The sequence below is a fragment of the Ruditapes philippinarum genome, unplaced genomic scaffold (genome assembly GCF_026571515.1).
Source record: "Ruditapes philippinarum isolate M1 unplaced genomic scaffold, ASM2657151v2 ctg1228_1_1_1_1, whole genome shotgun sequence".
Lineage (NCBI taxonomy): Eukaryota > Metazoa > Mollusca > Bivalvia > Venerida > Veneridae > Ruditapes > Ruditapes philippinarum.
Genome location: NW_026862959.1, coordinates 175,634 through 198,962, shown reverse-complemented (window position 1 = coordinate 198,962; position 23,329 = coordinate 175,634). Strand labels below are relative to the sequence as shown.

Genomic DNA, 23,329 nt, shown 5'->3' with positions numbered 1-23,329 from the left:
GAGCATGATTTAGAAATAGTTTATTCACCCGTTACATGTTCAGATGTTATTTCCGTACTAAACAAAACACGTCGGCTGTACAAATAATAGTCAAAGTGCGCCTGCATGGTTGTATATATTGTGTAATACATATGATGTTTCCACTAAATTGTAAGCATTTTTCATACGGTTTGCTTTGAAATAAAATATTTTGTTGTGTATATACATTTATCTATTTTTTTTATATTTTCTTAATTTATTAAGAAATTGGTATAAAGTTATATAGAGTTTTCACCTTGTATAAACGGTTATAATGTTACATAACCCGATCAACCGATAGGTGAAGGTTAATCAAGCTTCTTATCCATGGTCATATAACACGTCAAAAGTCTTTTTAATGAACTTATAATACTGCAGAATGGCTTTATTTGCTTGAATTAGAAATTCAATTATAAATATGAAAGATTATTGTCGATCCTAGTCATAAATATTTGTGCACGCTCACAAAAAAGTGAATAACATGTGGGTAAACTAAGAAAATGATAGCCTAATAAATCTAAACAATGATGTGCCTCAAAAGGAAAGTATATTTTATATTTATGTCCCTGACTCCAGCTGCATTAAGATATTATAAAAATATGGTGGATAGATAATTAAAGATACCCCTCCGATTAAAGCTGACTAGAAAGAAATTATTGTAAAGATGTCAAAGTAAAATTCCACTATACCTTCAGAAATGTTGATTGTGTATATTGGTATGCAGATATATTCATCGGTAAAGACGGCAGTCGATTATATGATACGAGAGGATAAAAATGGTAATATTACATGAACAAGAAGCGTCTCAAATGATATAGTTCTTACAAAACTTAGTTTTGTTTATGTACGATATAAGTTTTATATATGACACAAATAAAGAGAACTCTAAGTCAGTTGTTATCAATTTTGAAACATAAGCTGAAAATCTATGATCGGACGATAACAAAAATGTCATAGATACATTGTATACATATATTAATTACATATATTCTCCGTACAATAAGAGTATATAAAATATACAGTAAGCATTCAAAATTCAATTAAAATATGCGAATGTACAATAACTGAAATTTACGCAAGACTTGTTTATAACACAATTTATAACAAATATACATTTTTACATTGAAAAACCTAGCTAAAAATACACTATTCAATAAGTAAAAACATACATTTTAAGTATTTGAAAATACAGTGTTTTTATTTAGCAGATTCATTTTCACGTGTTTTCGTTTTAAATTATGAGACAATGTATGTTTTGTAAAATCTTAGCAGGTCTTTAACTAATTTTTTTAAGTATTGTGCGTATAAACTTACTGAACATACATATTCATCTTAATTTGATTGCTTCAGAATTGACTTTCGGTTCATTACGACGCTTCTTTGTTATTGAAATACTTTTCGGTAGTTGTTGAAACTCCAATCGTTTCAAGCGTTTTTTGATAGTGATCATTTACACGACAGCACTTGTCAAAATAACGATTAAAAACTTTGATTTATTGTATTCTCTTTGGTATTTTGCTTACTTAGTTCTAAAAAATGATGTTGAAAACTATCATTTTAGTAGGAGGACCCATGAAAGGTAATGCCATTGATATGAATTGGCTGCAAAGTCCCACTGACTGGATCATGAATAGTTCTGGCTTCCATAATGTCATACAGTCGTTTAGGGTGTTCTGGATCGCTAACAGCAATTATATTTGTCACTTATCTGAAAGTAGCATTGTTGGAATTTTATTTGTTTCAAGAGAAAGATAAATTCTTCCTCTCTTTAACCAACATAAGTTTTTGCAAAAAGCTGTTAGCTTTCATTCTTGATTGTACCTTCGAGCAGCATGACCTTTTCGGTTATTTCCGGTTCAGTTTAGGCAGTTTCGGACCATAGTGGGGATCTTCTCAAAACATTTTCAAAAACCTTCCCAATGGGTTACTAATCAGTATTTTTGATGTGTTTTAGAAATATTCTTTGTTTGTAAGAGCCATTGGCATTAATTATCAGAAGAACAGACAAAAAGGCCATTTTACACATGGGTCAATTTAATTAAGAGAATAATGATTAAACTATTATTATTCAGAATTATTTATCAAACAAGATGGTAACAATTGACACAGTAGCTAACAAGATTATAAAACATGTAAACACTGATTGATATCATGATCTTAAATAATTGGTTTAACATGGTTATCACAGTTAATCAAAGAATAATCAAATAGAGAACATACAAAATGACTAGATTATAAAGCATGTAAACACTGATTGAGATCATGATCTTAAATAATTGGTTGAACATGGTTATCACAGTTAATCAAAGAATAATCAAATAGACAACATACAAAATGACTAGATTATAAAGCATGTAAACACTGATTGAGATCATGATCTTAAATAATTGGTTGAACATGGTTATCACAGTTAATCAAAGAATAATCAAATAGAGAACATACAAAATGACTAGATTTTAAAGCATGTAAACACTGATTGAGATCATAATCTTAAATAATTGGTTGAACAGGGCAATCACAGTTAATCAAAGAATAATCAAATAGACAACATACAAAAGGACTAGAAAAGTACACATTATATAATTATAATGTTCAGATCAATGTCACAGAGTGTGCTCAAAACTGATATATCTACATGTACAAATAACTACATACATGACACTTTCATAACTGAACCTTCTGCCATTTTTTCCAAAGTAGAGCTCAACAAGGAAAGGTTATATTCGAATTTGCTTGGTGTACTTGTAATATAATAGGAGCAAGGGATAACTGCTCCACCACCTTTGTCCCCAGGTGCTGGCCAGGGAGGAAAGCTCTGACAGGGTTCACCAGTAGCAACAGCATACACACTGCCATCTTCGTCTAGCACAGTCCTGAAAAACCCTGCTAACACTCTGGGTGCATGTCCAACAGGCAAACCAGCAATATCTGATAATTTTAAGTGCCTCTGATGGTCTGTAATCACGTCATGCAGTTTTTCATCGAACTCCTCAAGTTCTGGCAACCATACTAGACAGGCATCTCGATCAACAATGTTAGTGTACTCTCTGTCCACCCTAAGTTTAGTTGGTGGATCTGTAATTGGTGGTTTGATTTGGTATGCGTGGTATCCCTTAACAACACTATTTTCCAGCACAATAGTTTTTAACAAAGCAGGATCACTTGCTTCTGAAGGGCCTTGAACTGGTTCATTGGTTTTTGCCTGAAAATAGACAATACAGTATACAGAATAATGGAATTGCTAGGAAAGCTGTTTTTCTACCTAAAATAATAAGGTTGGTTTCATTTGTATGCCGTTTTCAACAGTGTTTCAGCAGTCATACATAATAATATAACCATGACTCAATAATACAGTGCAAACAGTGCAGTGTGGCCTTTGATGTTGGTTATTAAAACATATTATATGGGGATGGGTTAACATAATACATGAACGTTTATATAACAGTAAGGTGTAGTTTTGTGCAATGCTGAATATGTGATTAGAACTCACATTTATAGCAGTAGAAGTCATCGTCCCTAACTACAGGGTCTTCACTACATTCTGTGTGCAACCACTGATCACAGAGGTCACATTGTACCCATAGATGTTCCACCCCCAGTTCGCGCTCCTCAAGAAAACGTATATGACAACGCATACATGTCACATTATCCTCTTCTTGACTTGAAGACTCTTTTGCTTTTGATTGTTTAACATTCTTTCTAGTTGTTCTTTTCCCAGCTGACCTCAAATTACTAGAACTGCTGCCTTCAGATGTGCTAGTATTTCTCTTACTTTTTGCTTTTGTTTTACTGTTCTGCTTCAGCAACTGAGACATATACTTTCTTTTTGCCTTCAGCTCTCTTTCCTTAAATGCTCTAATCTTACTTAAGCTTTTCAGAGACATGCTACGTAGAGATTCTGATGATGTGAGGTTGTCCGGTAAGTTTTCAAGTTGTGACTTTCGTTTTGGTTTTGTTTTCTGCTCTGCTGATGGGAATGTAAGCGACTCTTTCAATATTGGTGATAACACTGGTGATCTGATTTCTGTCTGAACTGAGTCTTGGCTTTGTAAAGATGCAGCTGATGCAAGCAAATCAAGTCCAGAGACAGGCTCTTTTTCAACATTTTGTTCATTCTGTACAAATATATTGTCATGATCACTTTCCAATATGACCTCAGCAGGCTGAGACTTTGTTACCACAGCTGTGTCCTTAGAAGTTTCTTCTGTCAGATAGTCTGTAGCATTTTCTGAAGTTTTAGGCTCTTTGGTTACAGTTTCACATCTCGATTCAGACAACAGCTTCTTATATACATCGAAGCATGGAGATTGACCTTGAATATCATATCCCTCTTCCAGACGTTTAGCGTATTTTGCCTTTGTAGGTGTTGTTAGTGCACTTTCTAATGCTTGAAAAGCCAGTGATGGTCCATGCGGTGGTTCCACATTTGCGACTGTTGTTGATTTACTTGAGGAACACTCGGTATTGGACTCTATCTCCAGAGATGCTGACTCTGTGCTACTGAATGTGATACCTGGTTTCACGTGCTCCTTAGTGATCACAGTGCTGTCAACAGGGTAAATTCCAGAGGACCGAAATGCATTGATAATTGTCATTGGCTTGTAAAACAACAGAAATGCCTCTTTCAGTTTTTCTGCAAAGTTCTCTTTGCTGATCGGTGTTCCGGGGCTATTTCGTGTGTGGGTTCTGACAACCTGGTGCCAACGCTGTTTCAGGGGTCCAAACACCCCAACATCCAGTGGCTGCATTAGATGGGTAGCATTCACCACTATTCGGTAAAGTTCAATACCCCTTTTACTAGCTAACTCAAATGCTGCACTAGAAATATGACTGCTGACACTGTCGATTAACAAAAGCACTGGACGTTCCTCACCAGCATATTTATGGAAGTGGTCTAGAAATTTCTCAAATGTAGGAGCATCCATCCAGCCTTTCTTTGTGTACGCTATGTCAGATCCATAAAGAGCACCAGTCATCGGATTGTATCCTCTGGGTTTAGGTTCAGGATAAACAAAGAAGGGGGGCATCATTGTTCCATCTGCTGACCCACAGAACATTACAGTAAGACGCTGTTTACTGTGACCACCAGACAAATGAGGCACTTGAGTTGGGTGTTCTGCTCTTGTTGGGCCAATGACTTTGCCGGATGTACTTCCCATACTGAACCCTGTTTCATCAGCATTCCATATGCGGGTTGGCTTATCAATCAATCCTTTCAATGACAAAAACTCTCTAAATGAACTGTACCATTTTTCTGTCTTCTCTTTTGTAAGTTTAGCTCTACAAGTTTCCAGTGGGGTTTCAGTTCTCATTTCAACGATGTGACTATTACGCCTCATGAATGCATAGTACCAGTCATATCCAGGCCTATTATTTGCAAATGGTGTTTGTTTCTTTTCATTGGTGACTAATTTCTGAACAAAGTCCAAAAAATCTCCCGGCTTTAACCCCATGCCTCGACTAGCCATTTCTTTCAGCCAATGTGCCATCGCCTCTTCTTCAGTTTTAGTGAAAATCGGCTGTGGACCATTTCGACTATCTAATTCAACCTCTCCAGAAAGACGCCTATGTAAATAACCATAAGATAAGCCATACAGTTCTGATGCTTTCCTGATAGTTACCTCTTTTTTTTCTATGGCCAGAATTGCTCTCTTGCACCGGAGTGATTTCCCAGGTGAGCCCCTGTTGTACTTCTTTTTAACTGCGTTTGCTTTTTTGACAGCTGGACTCTGATGTTTTGGTTTCCCCATTTCTGAAAATAAATTACATATTTAAGTGCAACTGATGTTATTTGAAATTGTTTTTAATTTCACCATACAACAGGAAATAAAAAATGAAACACATAAATATATTTTGCATGAATAACTCTGTCAGTCTGTTAAATAAAGTTGTAATTTAAATACATTTAGATAACATTCTAACAAAAAATCACATTTCAAACAAATAAATCCTCAATAAATCAGCTATAATTCAGGAAAAATATCCCAATTATCAAAACAGTAACACATTTTAATTTACAACATTATTAAACATCAATTGTGACTTGAAATCAGCTGTTTTGACAGTCCAAAGTGCTTTTGAGAACACCCCCAGTATGGAAGGTCACGTGATCCGAAACTAGCCGAACGACTGCTTTCATTTCATGGCATGTGACTATTGTCAAGAACAGGTGATGGTATTTTCGCTTATTTTGATTGACAGATGACATGTTTGTGAACATTTTGGTATATAAACATGATGTATTGGTTCAATATTTACCGATTCACGAGGCCCTGTTCACAGAATCGCCATTTTTTTCCCGTACTTTTTCTGGAGTAAATGTGAAGGTCACTTGTCATCAGTAAAAAAATCATGTCATGAAAATCGCTTTTGGTAAATAAATAACCGACAATTTCTCCAGAAAAGACCATTCTTTCAAAATCAAACAACCATTTCAAGAAATATTTACCACATGTTTCACAATTTTATTAGTTTACTGACAGTGGTCCGGAACTAACTAAGATCCGGAACACCCTAAACGACTGTAATTTATTTTGCCTGCCCGGGGGGGGGGGGGGGGGGGCTGACCCAGGGGAATTTGACATCTTAAATGTTTGAAGTCTAAATCCCCACCCAAGAGACAACCATTTTTGTCTAAATCCCCACTAAATGCCGCGGGGATAGGGGAGAGGGTAAATATCTAAGAGATCAATCAATAAATAAAACTGTTATCAGAAAAACTATGAAAAAAATACAAATACAAAGGCTTATCATCTTATCATTAGGAAAATAATGAATCCAGATTAATTGGCTCTGAGGTAGGTAGGTATAGTTACAATGAGTTTACATGTATCTAGTCTCAATATTTCGACTGCAAGACAGACCGATTTTATAATCTGATATTTCATAGATGTCTCTCTTTAAGTCTCAACCAGCTATGATCAAAACTGTCGGAAATTGAGCTGATCAAAATGACAATTTTTTCACTGCAACATGAAAATTTTCACACTGGCATGTACATTTGTTGTTTTAAACCATACATTGTCCTTAAAAGAATCATAAAATGACAAAAAATAACTTAAATTACCTAAAATACTTTAAAATGGTCCCTGTCGCTGAAATGTAAACAGTGAACGTGATAACCAATGAAAACGTTTGTTTCATTTAAACATATTAGTACTCCCGAGGAGGCTGCACATGGTAAACACATACAAAAGTGCTATATATCGTGAACTTTTTTATTTTGAATTCATTTAAATTTAGAAACCACTGGTGATGAATATATACTTCAAAATTATATTCTCGTACCCTTTTTGCCGAAAAAAATCACATATTTTTAACAGCAAAAAACCCGGAAGATCCTTCCGACAAAATTTCAGCACAAGAATTAATTGACATCAAAAAAATTATATCAGTCCTTATATTTTCATTCCACATCAGTGATCAGTATTATCAGGTCTGAGGACCCAGTAAATTCAAAGTTAATGCATTTAATGAGATCACGTTTTTGAATATTGAGGAATTGATCAAAATAAGGTTTACCTGGTTCCAATAGAGGGAGCAACAAATTTTTTATCCAGTTGTTGCTGGTTTGATACAAGGGCAAAGTGAAATTTCTCATTGACAGACATTAAGTGTAATGGTCATTTGCAATTCACTGCTGATTCAGAAATCAAGTGGGATTAGTAGTTCATCACTTTCTGAAATTAGTGGTGATTTTAAAGACTTAAAGTTATATCCAAGAAAGCAAGTAAGTCAACCAGCAAAGTCAACCTTTGAGATATGATCAAAATGGTGTTAATATCTGCATATAAATAAAAACAAACAAGCAAACAAATTCATGTTTTCTTCATCTTTCAGGAACAAGGTTTCGTCCACTATCCTTAGAAACTCCAAAACCATTGTTTCCAGTTGCAGGATTTCCTATAATACATCATCATGTGGAAGCATGTGCACAGGTACTACCACCACTGAGGGAAACAGTTGTATAGTGGTAAAGGTGTCTGCCTATTAACCCAGGATCATGGCTTTGAGCTCTACTTTGGTCACAATCATGTTTCTTCATATGACACCAGTACTGGTTAGTTCCAGGAAGCGTGCTTGAAAGTGATTAAAGATCCCTGAGCTCGCTTTAAAATTGCTGTTTTTAGTATCTAATCGTATTTAACATACTTTAATAAACTTATTTCTCCTAAAATTCGAATAAAATTCACAGAAATTGCTTTAATATTACCGTTACAAAACCTGGTATCGCAAAGATGATAGACTTGCTATCCGTTTAGCATGTGCGACCTCAAACCAGAAGTGACGTACAATTATCCCTAATGTAAACTGAAAGTAGTTGCAAGAACTTGTTTTGCAATCAAGCTTGAATAAATATGTTTAAACTAAACTAGGTAATACCAAATACTACATATATATACATATATGCATTTGATATAAAAAGTTTTGTGTAACTTTCTTATAGTTTGAGTGTTAACTAGCTAAGTTTATTAATAGAATTAAACTGCCATGCTTTGAATTACTCAATTTGAAGTTTAAGGGATTTCAATGTTAAGATATTTAACTTCAACATCCAACAGTATAGAGCCTGGTCAGTCTGCATAGATATGCAAAAATAAAGTGGCTCCAGCAGATTAAGGGTTAAAGACAGTTTTCTATTTTCAGGTTGAAGGAATGAAGGAAGTGATACTGATTGGGTTTTACCAGCCAAATGATGCTCTTAACAGATTTATAACTCAAGCACAACAACAGTTTAAAATTCAGATAAGGTGAGCAAATTTAATCACAGAGTTTGCACATGTACAGTAATACTCAGTGCCCAAATTTTATATATTTATGCTAATAAATGCCCTAATTAGAGAACAAGTGATGTGCTGCAATGATCAAGTTATCAAAATCAAAGGTTAATTCAAACTTTTCTGTCCAAAGTCATATTATGCTTGCAAATAGATGGTCGTGTCTGATGCATGACTTAAGTTTATGAAGATCTTAATATATGTAATATATTAGTTCTCTGTTGTTTGAATCTGTATGAATTCTTTTATCATCATACATAAAGGTATCTACAAGAGTACACTGCCCTTGGAACAGCAGGTGGGATTTATCATTTCCGAGACCAGATTCTTGCAGGAAATCCGGATTATTTTTTCCTGATGAATGCGGATGTGTGCGGAGATTTTCCTTTAAAGGAAATGTTACAGTTTCATATGAAGAAACCAGCTTCCACATATTGTACCATTCTCGGAACTGAGGTAATGGTCAGATGTTTGGACTGATAATTTTATTATTTATGTAACTGTTGACACTAAATTCATGTAAATTCCACTATGTCATCTCAAAAAAGTCCTACATTAGGCCTGATGAGAGTTGTATTAAAAAAAAAAGATTTTTGTAATTACATAGTATAAGTGAGGAATGTAAACATTCCAGAAATAATTTGTGGTCTAACAAAACATGTAATATATTAGATTAAGGGTTACATCTTGACTTCTTTTCAAGTTAAAAAATGTAATGCAAAAATATTGAGAGTGAAATGACAATGTTTGTTTCACTGGTTTTTGTTGTAACTGTGTTGCAGGCAACACGGCAGCAGTCATTGACATATGGTTGTATTGTAGAGAGTAAAGATACACATGAGGTACATATATAATTGTTATTTATTGTTATTTATTATTTTAATACAAAGCCTTGTAAAACTGTTTCTTATAACTATTTTCTTATACTTCAACAACATCATATAATCAAGTAACGTTAATGTTGTGTTAGAGCTACTTAAAATAAATTCAGTTGTTCAGTTATATTTTAACTCTTTGCATGCTGGGAAACTTTGTCGTCAGATAAATTGCCATCTGCTTTTGTCTAGATTTTATCAAATTTCTCAAAGAAGAAGTATATTCTGAATGTCTGAACAGTTTTGAATGTGACTAGACTTCAAATAGCAAAATCTACTATGATTTGTATTTAAGACATTTAGCAAAATGTTCTATGATTTGTATTTAGGACAAATAGCAAAATTGCCTAGGATTTATATTTAAGAAAAATAGGAAAATGCCTTATTATTTGTAATTAAGAAGAATAGCAAAATGTCCTAGGATTTTTATTTTATAAAAATATGAAAAATATATGCAAGTATTTGTACTTTAAACCCCCCCAGATAATTAGACCTAATTTATTTCTTTAATTGATAGTTAAATTAAGAACCCAAGCAGGAGAAGCCATTTTCTTTTCACTATATGAATGTTGTACATATTTATTTTCTAATATTTAAGTTAAGTGTTGGTCAGGTACACAACTTTTCTTTTTATCTTTTCTTCCCTTTGCAACACACATTTGGGCTAGTTTTTTCTTTTTTGTCAAGAAGTTTTCTTTTTGCTTAAACTTTCAATATTATTTTCTATCGTTGTTGCACCAGGGATGCAAATATTTTTTTTAAAAAGAAAGTGGGAAAATCATCTTACATCATATGTGAAGTTTGTAAAAGTGACATTATGCTCATTTTTTCATTGTCTAGTCGAGCTGAACAAATACAGTAAACTCCACTTATATTGATATCACTAATAATGATATACCACTTATAAAATGCTGTGGTCCTGACATTTTGTTTTTAAATTGGTTACCTTTTGGATATCTTGATATAACAATATAAATTCAGTAGTCCTCTGAATATAGTTGTAAGTGGAGTTTACTGTATATCTTGAGAAAAAGAAAAGAAAAGTTACAAATTCACATACATGTATATAGATTATGAAAGAGGGTTTTTTTGCAAAAATTCAAATTTTAATTTGAACTAATTATTCAATATATACACATATATCTTATCAGTGAGGGTTTTAGTGATGAAAGTTTGTGTGGGACTATTATTTTCTACTTCATTTGGTTAAAAAAAAAAAATCTTCTTAAGTTTGATAAATTGACATGATGATTTATTTATATATGTACATATACACTGACTTTAATTGTGCTTGTCAAATTGGAGTTTGTAATACGATCAAGGGATTCGATACATGTTACTTTATGGAAGATGTTTCTGCTGCTGGAATTTATATTTTGGAGCTTATCTGCTTTTTTCTCTCTTTTTGAAACACTTTGAAAGACCTATACAATTTTAAAAACAAAATACTTTGATTTTCTTACCTGCACTGCTTTATGTAAGGATTGCAAATGTTTATTAAATTAATACATGCAACATATATGGCCAGTTAGACTATACTGAAGCTACTTTAAAGTTATTGGGTAGTTTGAATATAAACTGTATTTTCAATCTAGTTTTTGTCATGATAATCAGTAATTATTTTCATTTAAGTTGAAATAAAAATAGGTTTATTACCCTCACCAATTTAGCAAAAAATCTTAAATTGACTTTGCAATCTTTCAATCTGGACAAAACCATTCATCATTTTCAGCTGTGTAGATGCTTGTGTTTTAGTTTTAAACAAATGAAGAATTTAAGCATAATCATAATATGTTATATTTATATCTTAAAATAAAATACTAACTATTAAGGGTATGCCAGGTAGAAAGGGGAGCACAGCTACAAAACTAATTTTTCATTGTTAGCCTTATATACTCTTCATTTAAGTATACCGGTACATGTAATTTTCTGCTAAATGTCGAGAAATATTTGTTAAACCTTGCTTTCAAGTTTTGTATAATCATTTTTGAATCATTCGTCTGCACTGGTTGCTTTCTGAGTCAGTACATATTTAAAAATTTCCCTCCAAAATGATGAATGGTTAAATCCAGTTTGAAAGATGAACAAGTCCATTTAAGATATTAAGAATGGTATAAAGTTTAAACGGTCCATTATCCAGGTGTGGCACTTAAATCTTCAGCAACATTTTCCCAAAAGAAGAAATAATAACTGAATTATGTTATTTCAATTTACCAAGAATATCTATTTTGAGGTTAAAGTTAATAATGTTATGAATAATTGCAAAGCAATCATTTCATGTAAATATTGTATATATAATTTAGCACATACTTGATACTACAATAGTTGTTCGCCCAAGTGTATATATCATTATCTTTCAGATGTTTATGTTATGTGGTCAAGGATTAGAAAAAGCCATACATGTAATTTATTATACTGTGCTCCTCTTAGTTCACGGTACTTAACGCTTTGAAGTAAGAAAGAAAACAACAAATGAAACTTATGGTACAAAAATTGTCATAAGCTGTAACATATAGGTGTTTTCTGCTGTATGACACAAGGAAACAACAATATATTTAGTCAAAATCAGTTCAAATAAGCCAGACATAGACCATATGTCGGCCATTTTGAAAACAGTATGTCATCATTAAAATCGCGACAATGGTGTTTTATTTCAATTTTTTCATGTTTCAGTTAAAATTTCTACATGCTACTTTGCATAATTTTAAATATTAAAAGAATCTTAACATTGTAACTCAAAATTTATTTTTTCAACAAACAAGAACATTTAGAGAAAATGATGATTGTTTCAGACGTATGCACAAATTAAAAAAAAATAGTTTGGTCTTGAAGACTTTTTCATTAAAAACTTTCGAGGGGCATTTTTGGCCACTAAATGTTTTCTTGCTTAATTTAGGTAATGCATTATGTGGAAAAGCCAGAAACGTTCATCAGCACTACAATAAATTGTGGAATCTACTTGTGTTCTCCCACCTTGTTTGGTCCCCTGGAAGTGGAATTTAAGAAAAATTTGGAGCAGAATTACAAGTATGTAGTAATCTTTATTCAGAGTTTTAGCAAGGTTTTAAGCAGAAGATTTCTTATTAAGTTGTTTTTCATCAGTGAATCATGAACAGTGGATCAAGATTCAGCCTATCTTTTAAAGAAATTATGTGCAAATTACGAATATTACATATCAATTTGAAAAATGTTTATTCATCGATTGTTCATGAATTAGTCTTTACAGCCATGAATTTGTTAAGAAATTCTTGAATATCAATGCTTTTATGTTCACAAGTGAAATTACTAAAGGAAAAGAAAACAAAAATTGATCATTTGAACACATGTTTGTGAGTAATGGAGGCTGGGGGTTATAGCTGGAACCAAGAACAATTACTCTAACTTGTTACATTTTGTAATTATCTCCCTTTGTTTAAAGATTTCATTTTGTTCAGAGCAAGTCTTGAGGAATCTGATATTTATTAGAAACTTGTAAACTAGGAAAAAGCTTGATTTGAATAATTAAGAAAATATATAGATTATGAATATTTAATAGGTATATTTCTGTGTCAAAATGAGGGTTGGGGGAATTAAGAAATAAGTTCTAGTTGTGATAAATATTTTCTTTCAACTGCTAATATATACATACTACATTATATATTTATAAAGATTTTATTTTTTACTTGCTTTTATGGAACTAGGGATATATATCATGATCATGTATACCATTTTATCCTTTCTGATATCATCATTTCTCATTTGTTTGTTTTTGTTTGTTAAGTTTAGCGCAGAAGTAAGTATGGTTGCCATCATTATCATTGTTGAATGTTGCTTATTTAATTCTACGATAGTTAAATTGCTTGTGTTAAACACTCATTGACTTTGTTATAATACTCATGTATGAGAGATAGAGAGAGGACATTTTGTTTGTTCTGTTTTTCCAATGTGAATATAGAACACATCTCAATCAGAGGTGAAATATTTTCAAAAAAAGCACAAATGAAAGTAGAGATTGAAACTATAAGAGAAGTCTGTCTTCTAAAAGATGATTTTATTCCGTATAGTTTTATGAAATGAATGATTTGGACTGACTTAGATGTTCGAATTACAAGTATTCACTGTAACGTTGCATCCATGTGTTACAGTTCAAAACTGTTCAATATTTAGGGGAGATAATGTGTAAGCAGCTGGACAGCTCAGTCAGTAGAGTTGATAAACGGTATTCCAAGCGTCCAGGGTTCAATCCTGGTCAGGCTGCACAATTTTTCTCACGCCATAACACATGACATTATGAAAATCATTTCTTAGTATGCATTCTCCTTTGCTATATATCTCTCTGAATGTATTGAGTTATGTATCTCACTCATTTCAAACAGTGTGATATGATTTGTATCTCACTAATAATTTTCTCTTCAAAACAACAGTATATATTCACTCTTTTAGTTTTTAGTATTAACAAAAAATAATGGTCTGATAGTCAAGATTGATAACAAAAAATACAGTCCAGTATTGATGTTGCTTTCTCTATCACAAATTTAGAGATCCTTTTCATTGGTAAAGCTTTACATAAAGTAATGATTGGGAATTGTCTGGGTCTTTGTCTTTATATCACTTCATTTTAACAACATTATAGATTTATTTCCAATGTGTAGAAACAAATGTTACAAAACCTTTTGTATTATAAGGAATACAGCAAGGTAGTCTGTGACTTGTTTTTGTCATTCTCAGGTGCCAACAGTTCACACATAAAACAAGAAATATATAGTCACACAGGGTTGTCTTTTATCAGTTAAGCTGAAAAGTGGTGGTAATTTTAGAATTACATCGCAGTGTTAACTAGAATCATTTAAGTTGATCTGATTCTGTAAAATGTTAGTTGGAGGTAAATCTCTTTTAAGCAGCTAATCATAGTTCTAAGTCGAATTTATTTCCTTCGCATTAACAAGCATTAAAAATTTGGTACAAGAAGTGATAAAGTACAAAGTACAGTGAATGATTTATATAGTTAAAATTTGACTCTTAGAATGAAATTATTGACGGAATAGCGAACAGAGTAGGGTAAGATCAGGAAGCACAAATTTGACGTGTTCAATGGTCTGTTTGCATGGGTAGAATCAAATCCCGCTAACACGCTAAGTGTAAGAGGTCATGTGTTAATCCTTAAGGTTGAAGGTATCATCAATAAAATGTTCTATGTGGTGGAGATTATATTCAATTTGCTAGATTGGTATGGGCATTTTTTTTATATTAAAAACTAATGATTTTATAAGGTGTATGATTAATTTATCATGAAATAGTTATTTGAATGTTGAATTATATTGATACTTAGTTTATTTAGGTTAATTTCTTTAGAAAAAACATTATTTGTTACAATTTATTTGATATTAAATAATTATGTATTTTCATCAGCTATGATGAACAAGGTTTTGGGTAAATATCTTTGCATGCACGGATAAAAGTTTATATAGGGACTATTGTATGACTGAAAAAAACCCCAAAAAACAAAAGCTTTTAGATAGATAAAAAATCATTAATTTTTGTTAAATTTTGACTGGTGAAGTGTCTAAAAATTATAAAAATTATCTTTAAAAAAAAACAATGTAGTTATTTAGAATTTTTTTACATGTTATATACAAGTCCCTATGAAACTAAAATACAAACAGTTCAGTTTTTGTCCAGTTAAAATGTGTATATGTGTTTAGTCAGTTGACAGCCCTCATTTGCATTGAATGATGATACAAAAGTTACATGGGGTGTCTTTTATACATTCAGCTTTTGTTGGTATTAACACAATCATGTACATGCTTTGAATAAATGTGACACACCCCTTCATGCAGTTATTTCTATATTAATTATTGAATTTGGACAGTTATTTCACAGACATATAAAAAAAATGGCAAGGTAAATAAATAACCTGTAAAAGGTGAATCTAGGCTAACTGTGATACTTCACTCTGACCTACCAAATACCCTACATTGTGCATAATGATATAGAGGATATTAATCAAAGAGATTATTTGTAATAGAGAAATTAATTAAAATACCAGTCTAAAACTCCAGTGTCTGATTGGATTGTTGTAGATTTAAATTTAACCAATGGTAGAGCTTCAATTTCAGACTTGTTACTCTTGAACTAGATATTCCAATTGACCATTGTTTTTGTTAGAATTTTGGTAAGAAATTCTCTGTAAATAATTAAGAAATTAAGCTATTGTTTCCATTAGAAACAGCTGACTTCTCTGAATATTGAGAACTGTTTTACCTGTTAGAAGGTTTTTATTAGTCAGAAAGGTTAAGAAACAATATATTTTTGCTGCATGTTTAATTGTGTAGAATGTTAAACTAATTAATAAATTGTTCTTATTATTCAGAAAAATAACAAGAGTTTATACATTGTACTTAGTGCATTGTGTAATGCATGAATTTAACATATAACAGTTTCATAAAAGCTTTGAGCATGATTTACCTTTGACCCTTTCAGTTTTTTAGTATGAATTGAGAAGATAGAGTGCATTTAGCTTTTGTGTTGGTGTTGTATAATACTTTTTATATTGGTCCTGCACTCAGCAGTAAATTTTCATATGAGCCTTAATCATATAAACTTCTGATTTTTTCGCTACACAGTGCATTGGAATATTGTGAATTGTATAAAGTGCATAATTTTATTTTAAAAAGCCTTAATTTATAAAAAACAGTTTACATCATGGTATTCTTCATTGTGGAATTAATAAATATATAATCATATGTCAGTTATTCTGAATCCATGAACTGACAAATTGTTTCTAATAGAAATTTATGAAGACACAAAAATATGGCCAAATTGTATGTGCAAATTTATGTTGGTTAACCAATAATTTACATGAGTGTATAGTTTTATAAGGAATTGTGGCTAAGGGGCCGTTATGTATACAAAATATTGTATGTTTGCGTTATTTTAACCTAAGGGCATTGATAATTTTGAAATATGTTTTTAAGTTGGAAAAAAGATACCTGTATGTATGGAAAATAAAGCATATACTTTACTGAGAGTATGTGTGAAAATTTGAACTTGTAGAGATGTATACATGAGAGGCCTGTATGTGTGGAAAATAACATTTGTATATATAAGTTTAAACTGAGAGGTATCTTGTTTGGCAGAATCAAACAATATACCTTCTGCCCCTCACTGTTGTTGGTTCGAATAGAACTCTTTAGATGGAAGGCAGCTATCCAGCTAGCTTATGTTACGTCGTGGTTCTACTCGGGTGCCTGTAGGTGTCTGAAATTATGCACGGAAGAGATCCTTAGGTCAAATCCTCCACCGAGAAAAGCTTGAAAGTCGCCATATGACCTATACTGTGTTGATGTGACCAAATACTCAACCAAAAAGGAACAAAGATCACATTTGTCTTATGAATGCAAATGCAGGTTATATTATTATATTGAGGTCAATCAATGAACAGAATGTCCCGACTGAGCTTTTTAAGGTCAAATACATGTATTTCCATCTAGCAATGGACTTAGTTTGTTTTTTATCATGATGACATTCACAGGAATTGATTTAATGGTTATTAGACCTTCTGCTGTAAAGACACCTAGTATTTTCTATCAACTTTATCACAAATTCTTGCAAGTTACACATAAATATAATATTTTCATTGTTTTAGCTTCTTTAGTGTCAAGTGTTCATTTCTGTCTAACTAGTATTGTGTTTATATCATATAGCATCATGTTGTCTGTAACTAAAACAAACTATGGTAAACTTAGTTCTTGAAGACTAATGACAGTCTAGATTTTTCCATTAACATTGCATGATAAATCTTAATACTGCAGGCATCTTGTTATTTTATTATTCTTGTACTTGTGTTTGTAATCACTCAATTTAGATGAATAAAAAAACTATATTTCCAATGAATGGAATATTGAGAGATAGTATAGGTGACTAGGGAGTTGATAATTATCTTATTTGATATTATTGTGTTGAAACTAGTAATGAGACCAGTTTGCTCTGATATTATATTGATTTTATTGTATTGATGGATAAGAAATCAAAAATACATTGAGAAAGATTATATTCTTAATGATGTTTAATTAACATACTATAATAATCATACACCCAGAGACCAAAATTGTACTCTTTATGTTCATGTGAAATTGTTGTGAATTAGATACTTAAGAGTTCTAAATTTATATCTCTAATCAATATCATAAGAGACAATTTTAAAAATAATGTATTAATTAACTTACAAATAGATATTTGCTCCTTTAAACAATTTCTCCCATATGGGATGTGGTGGGGAGGGGGGAGTAATTGTCTGCCCTTCATGGGTGGCATTAGTCACTTACAGAAAAATTGCTAATTACTGGTTTATTTAGTTATCTAGGACAACTGGTTATGTTGATTGACCACTGAGTTATAACCAGAAATGCGTTAAAGTCAGCGTAAGAACAAGACTTACAAACATTTGTGAATTATGACATTTTATCTATCCTTGAGATGAAGCATAAATGAAATGTTTTCACCGGAGAGAGAGTTAACAGGTTGTTTTATATATTCATATTGCTCAATGTATATAAGATTAAAATGATGTATGTTACAGTTGCGACTACAACACTGCTCCAGCAAAAGAAGTGATTAGAATGGAACAAGACATCTTCGTACCTCTTGCCTCAACCGGTAAACTTTATGTGTACCATACAGATCGATTCTGGAGTCAAATCAAATCTGCTGGGTAAGTGGAAATTGTAATTTAACGCAACCAAAGTCATGTAAACAGTATAACTAGTTTGCCACTTATTTGTGTAGGTCAAGGTCACAGTGATGCATCAAACCTTATGTTATTAAAAAGAAGAGTTTCCCTGCAGTCATAGATTTGCGACACTTATTTATTATAAAACAATTATGATAATTATATTATAATTCTAAATTTAACACTGGACTAATGAAATATTCATATATGTATGCAAATATACTATTGTGAAAGTAAATAAAGTGGGCCTGTGTCCTCTGGACAAAATTTTAATTGTTACATCAGGCATATACTTCACAAAAGAAAAGATTTCATTTAGAATGATTGTAGTATTTAAAATAGGGATGGCAACGAATACCAAAATCAATACTCGAGTACTCGGTCATTTTTCTGATCGAGTACTCGGTTACTCGGATGATTTTTAATGATTTTTAAAGTGTTATCACACAATCAATATCAACACCGTCTGTATGCTACTTTTGTTTTCTATTTTAATTCATAGAATTCGTAACTATAAATAGGACTGCAAGAAATATATAAATATAAACATAAGAAATGTCAATGACAGCATTTCTTATATACCTATAAATTTTCTCCCTAAAATATGATGAACTTGAAGCGCAAATGCAAATACGCTTCAATTAACGGATAGAAATTGTCAAATACGGTACTAAATATGGAAGTGCCAGACTATTTTTGACATTGGTTCCGATCTTAGCTTTGTATAAACGTAGCATTTAAAACGGAAACCAAAATTATAAAAGGCGTGGCCGGTTTTGCAAAAATTACGTATTCATCCGTCGGTCATTAATTTACTTCTTGACAGCTACATTTCATTTTCTGAAATTTCTTATAGTGTAGTATAATGAACACCATTTATAATTCAAACGAAAAGGTATATAATAAAAAGAAAATTATGTTGTAGAAGCTTTCTGAGCCTATGCATTTTTCTACTGGCAATGTTGGAAAATTGATATTTTGATATCAATTTTTCCACACAACATTATATTCTGTATATATTTACATTTTTATAATTAACAAGTTTCGGCTACAAACAGTCTATTATTTAAAGGCGATTAAATATCATAAGAGGCCGAATGACGTAAACGACACCGGATCAATCTCATACGCGTGTCAAACTGCTGATCGTCTCTTTAAATTTACGATATCATTTTCACACCTCTGCAAGGATGTTTTGATTGCATTTAACAAGTATTTATATAGATACGTGTACATTTCCGAATTTCTGAACTAATCTTTCTAAATCGCAAAAAAGTAGAAATTAGATATTTTTTTCCGAGTAATCGATTATCAATTTTGTTAACCAATATTCGGACGTTCGATCGAGTAATCGGTTAACCGGTTACTCGTTGCCATCCCTAATTTAAAAACTATAATCATGTTTTGCATTTGTTTGGAGATATTGCCCTTTGAAGTTTATACTTGTGTACAGAGCATAGCTGATATTTTTGGATGTATAATCTTGGAACTTACTTGACTTCAGCTAGCCTTCAATAATGTCATTTGTGTGTGGTTTGTATTTTGTTTTATTTTCATGCCTTTCCCTTTCTATTTTAGTTTAAAAATTATTAAAAAATATTCTCATGTTTTGTATAATTTTAGAGCTGCAATATATGCTAACAGACATTACCTAGATCTGTACCAAAAGTCCCATCCGGAGCGTTTAGCCAAGAACAGTGTAGGTAAACCACAAATACGTGGAGACGTGTTTATACACCCATCAGCTCAAGTTCACGAAACGGCTGTGGTACATATTGTAAATTTTATTCTTTCTTTAAAGTTGCTACTTAACAAATTTAAGTCAGGTTTATGTAGAGTTGGCCATGGCCAAATGGTTATGGTTGTTGAGTTCAAACCACTTAACTATCACTACTGTAGGTTCAAACCCTGCCAGTGATTCTTTCTTGTGAGAAAGCTTTCCAGTTAGTTTACTGAACGTCAGTGGCTCTACTTTGGTGCTTGCTCATGCATGAAAAAATGCATGAAGATGCACCTGAGGTGATCCTCTACCAGTAAAGCTGGGAAGTTGCCATGGCCATGAAAGTGTTGCTGTGACTTAAAACCAAAAAAAGTTGGGTTCAAAGGATGCAACATTGTTTTCATTGTATTCAAACAACATGATTTTAAATAAATCCTGATTCAATATTTGCTTATTTATAACCTTTAAATGTTGCATTGAGATTATTGCAGCTTTCTAAAGACTAATTTTACCGGGACATACATGTATATAAATCATCCTCGGGACACTTTCGGGACAGTCCCCTGATTTACGGGACAATGATGGCATGTATGCATGAGTTCCAAGTGGTCCTGTACATACTTTTAAAATCTAGACCTTATCTTCCTACTTCACTTAAGATTGATATAGCAAATATCTTAAAAATCATCTTGATGTTAGAAGTAACACTTGATAATTGACATATTTACATTATATTATATTTTATTTCATCCCTCAGTTTTAAAAATGACATTTGACGCAAAATTGACCTGCTCTTAGTCTTATAACTATGTTGTGTAAGGATTTAATTAAACAATAATAAAAATGTGATATGGTTTATATATTTCAGCTAGGACCTAATGCAACTATTGGGAAGAATTGTGTTGTAGGAGAAGGTGTCAGAGTGAGGGATTCTGTGATCCTAGAAGGAGCTGTATTACAGGTACTATAATTGTCGTCCATTTTGTTTATAACTTACCTTATCTTAATCAGCCCTTATCTGTTTTATAAATGGAATAAAAATGATGTGATTTAAGAGGATGAAAGACAGTATTCAATATAAATACTTATTGAAGTAACAGTTGTAGTTAATTAATCATTAAAAAAAAAGAATTTAAATGTTTTATGTTGATTTTGATGTAGTTTGCTTTACAGACTAGACTTTCATCACATAGGTGGAAGCTCCTAAATTCCTAATTAAACACCATGTACATGTTATATTTTGTGTTCTGCTTAAGCCAGTTCTAACATATTGGGGAGGTTTAATGCATTTACCATTACCGTCATGCTGCATCAAATCGATCCAGTGATATTTACAATTTTGGTATTCTTAAACATCATTTTCTATATTATTTATTTATCTTTTTATAGAATACTTTGGTAAACTATTTTTGCAGGATCATTGTTGTGTGTTAGACAGTATAATTGGATGGAATTCTCAAATTGGTGTCTGGACTCGCATTGAGGGAACTCCAAACGACCCAAACCCAAATAAACCTTTTGCGAAAATAGAAACTACCCAAACATTTACAAATGATGGCAAATTGAATCCTTCCATTACAGTAATAGGTAAGTCAGGTATTACTATACTTCACATTAAAAAAGAAAAAAATTAAAGTAAAAATAGCGGATGTTATTACTGAACTTGCTCTTCACAGGTCATATGGGTAGAATCTGTTGCCGCCAATAAAGGAAGGGATCATAATTGTTATTTTATGCATTTGACAAATTTCTTGTCAGTTTTGTTAAATTTAATCAATGTCAGGAGGTTGGTGGTTTTACTTAGGTGTCAAATGTGCCTGTCTGAAATAATGCCTGGTGGGGCCTTTCTCCATCAGTAAAGCTGAAATGTCTCCATTTGGTGATAACAGTGTAGGTGTAACCTACAATTCAAAGAAACAAACTAAGCAATGTATAATTCAGCAGAGACAGGTACACAGGCATTTCAGACTAATCTATGACACTTTATTGTCGTGGTTTCCATTTATTTAATGAGTTTATTTATATATTTTAGGTTCTGATGTCCAAGTACCATCTGAAGTGATCATTCTGAACTCCATTGTCCTTCCTAATAAAGAACTGAGTGGATGCTATAAAAATCAAATCATTCTTTAAAGCTATGTAAAGAAAGAAGGGAAAAGTTTATTTTATCAATGACATCTCCAGTCTGTGTATTTTATTAACTAAATCTTTACAATTTACATATGTAATGAAACACAGATTTTATTACAACACACATGGGCTTGAAGTCTTATATGTATAGCAATAATTGGAATTAATCGTTTCCATGTGAGTTGGGGTAAACAGGTAATACATTTCTAAAATCACATTTATAATAAGGTTTTATTTTCAGATCGTTACCTACAAACCACTTTCCCCTCCCACTGTGGATTTGAATTCCACTGGGGACTTTGGACCTCATGTGAGGAAGCTATCAAGTTAGCTCAAGGCATGTTGGTGATTCTACTGAGGTGCCAGTTAGTGCCTACATAAAGCTAGACAGTGGGTCATGTTGGGCATATGACATTTATAATAGTGGCGCGACAAATAACCTTTACCCCCCGCCCCTGCTCTCTGAGTGTCTTTGAAAACATTCATTGTTTTAACCTTTATCATATAAATCATATTTATCATGTTTATTTATATATTTAATGTGTATTTATTTGTCTGTTAATGTATAGCTTGGAATAAATGTGGGTTTAGCAATACGTTAAAATGATAATGTTATTGTTACTATTGTAACTTCGCATAATAAATGTCTCTACTGGAAAAAGATGTTTTTTTTTTTTCAAAAACAAGCAAATGTTCGCCATTATGACAGTTTTTAGCTCGACTTTACAAAGTATATGGAGAGCTGTCCAACTTGCCCCAGCGTCCGCATCCAGATTTCAGATTAAAAGTTTAGGTGCAGTAAAATATTTTTCACTATAACTTTTTTGTTTCTTAAGATATCAACTTCAAACTTCAAATAAATGTTCCTTATCATCAACCGCACCTTATGTGACAAGGTTTATAACTCTAGCACCAATATTTTCAGATTTATCTCCCCTTGAACTTAAGAATTTTCCTTAATAAATATTATTATGCCCCCACTTCAAAGAAGAGTGGGTATATTGCTTTGCATTTGTCGGTCCGTCGATCCGTAGACCAAATGGTTTCCGAGTGATAACTAAAGAACCCTTAGGCCTAGGAACTTCAAACTTGGTATGGTGAT

General features: G+C 32.2%; 2 protein-coding genes across 7 annotated transcripts; one reads left to right on the top strand and one right to left on the bottom strand.

The window, feature by feature from the left end:
• The first annotated feature begins 1,438 nt into the window (after positions 1-1,438).
• On the top strand, positions 1,439-22,272 carry LOC132720793 (mannose-1-phosphate guanyltransferase alpha-A-like). 6 transcript variants are annotated; one of them, XM_060705008.1, is made up of 13 exons: positions 1,439-1,597; positions 7,858-7,955; positions 8,665-8,768; positions 9,059-9,251; positions 9,578-9,637; positions 10,269-10,283; positions 12,567-12,697; positions 13,431-13,442; positions 18,228-18,359; positions 20,001-20,145; positions 20,966-21,058; positions 21,513-21,684; positions 22,130-22,272. In XM_060705008.1, the coding sequence occupies exons 1-13, from the start codon at positions 1,555-1,557 to the stop codon at positions 22,228-22,230; spliced, it is 1,299 nt and encodes a 432-aa protein (XP_060560991.1). In that variant the 5' UTR covers positions 1,439-1,554; the 3' UTR covers positions 22,231-22,272. The 6 variants fall into 6 exon arrangements, with proteins under 6 accessions (XP_060560991.1, XP_060560990.1, XP_060560992.1 ...); XM_060705007.1 differs by lacking the exon at positions 13,431-13,442 and adding an exon at positions 15,059-15,079 and having other exon boundaries at positions 1,440-1,597; XM_060705009.1 differs by lacking the exons at positions 10,269-10,283; positions 13,431-13,442 and adding an exon at positions 15,059-15,079 and having other exon boundaries at positions 1,440-1,597.
• On the bottom strand, positions 1,679-6,547 carry LOC132720792 (uncharacterized). The gene is made up of 3 exons (XM_060705006.1): positions 6,277-6,547; positions 3,509-5,770; positions 1,679-3,220 (listed from the first exon to the last, which is right to left on the bottom strand). The coding sequence occupies exons 2-3, from the start codon at positions 5,766-5,768 to the stop codon at positions 3,207-3,209; spliced, it is 2,274 nt and encodes a 757-aa protein (XP_060560989.1). The 5' UTR covers positions 5,769-5,770; positions 6,277-6,547; the 3' UTR covers positions 1,679-3,206.
• Positions 22,273-23,329: the final 1,057 nt, after the last annotated feature.

Bases quoted from the DNA above. Each gene is read 5' to 3' on its own strand.
- LOC132720792 (XM_060705006.1), bottom strand. From the start codon at position 5,768: ATGGGGAAACCAAAACATCAGAGTCCAGCTGTCAAAAAAGCAAACGCA.
- LOC132720793 (XM_060705007.1), top strand. From the start codon at position 1,555: ATGATGTTGAAAACTATCATTTTAGTAGGAGGACCCATGAAAG. The intron at 8,769-9,058 runs GTGAGCAAATTT...TCATACATAAAG, and splicing joins CAGTTTAAAATTCAGATAAG to GTATCTACAAGAGTACACTG. The intron at 12,698-15,058 runs GTATGTAGTAAT...TATTTTCATCAG, and splicing joins AATTTGGAGCAGAATTACAA to CTATGATGAACAAGGTTTTG.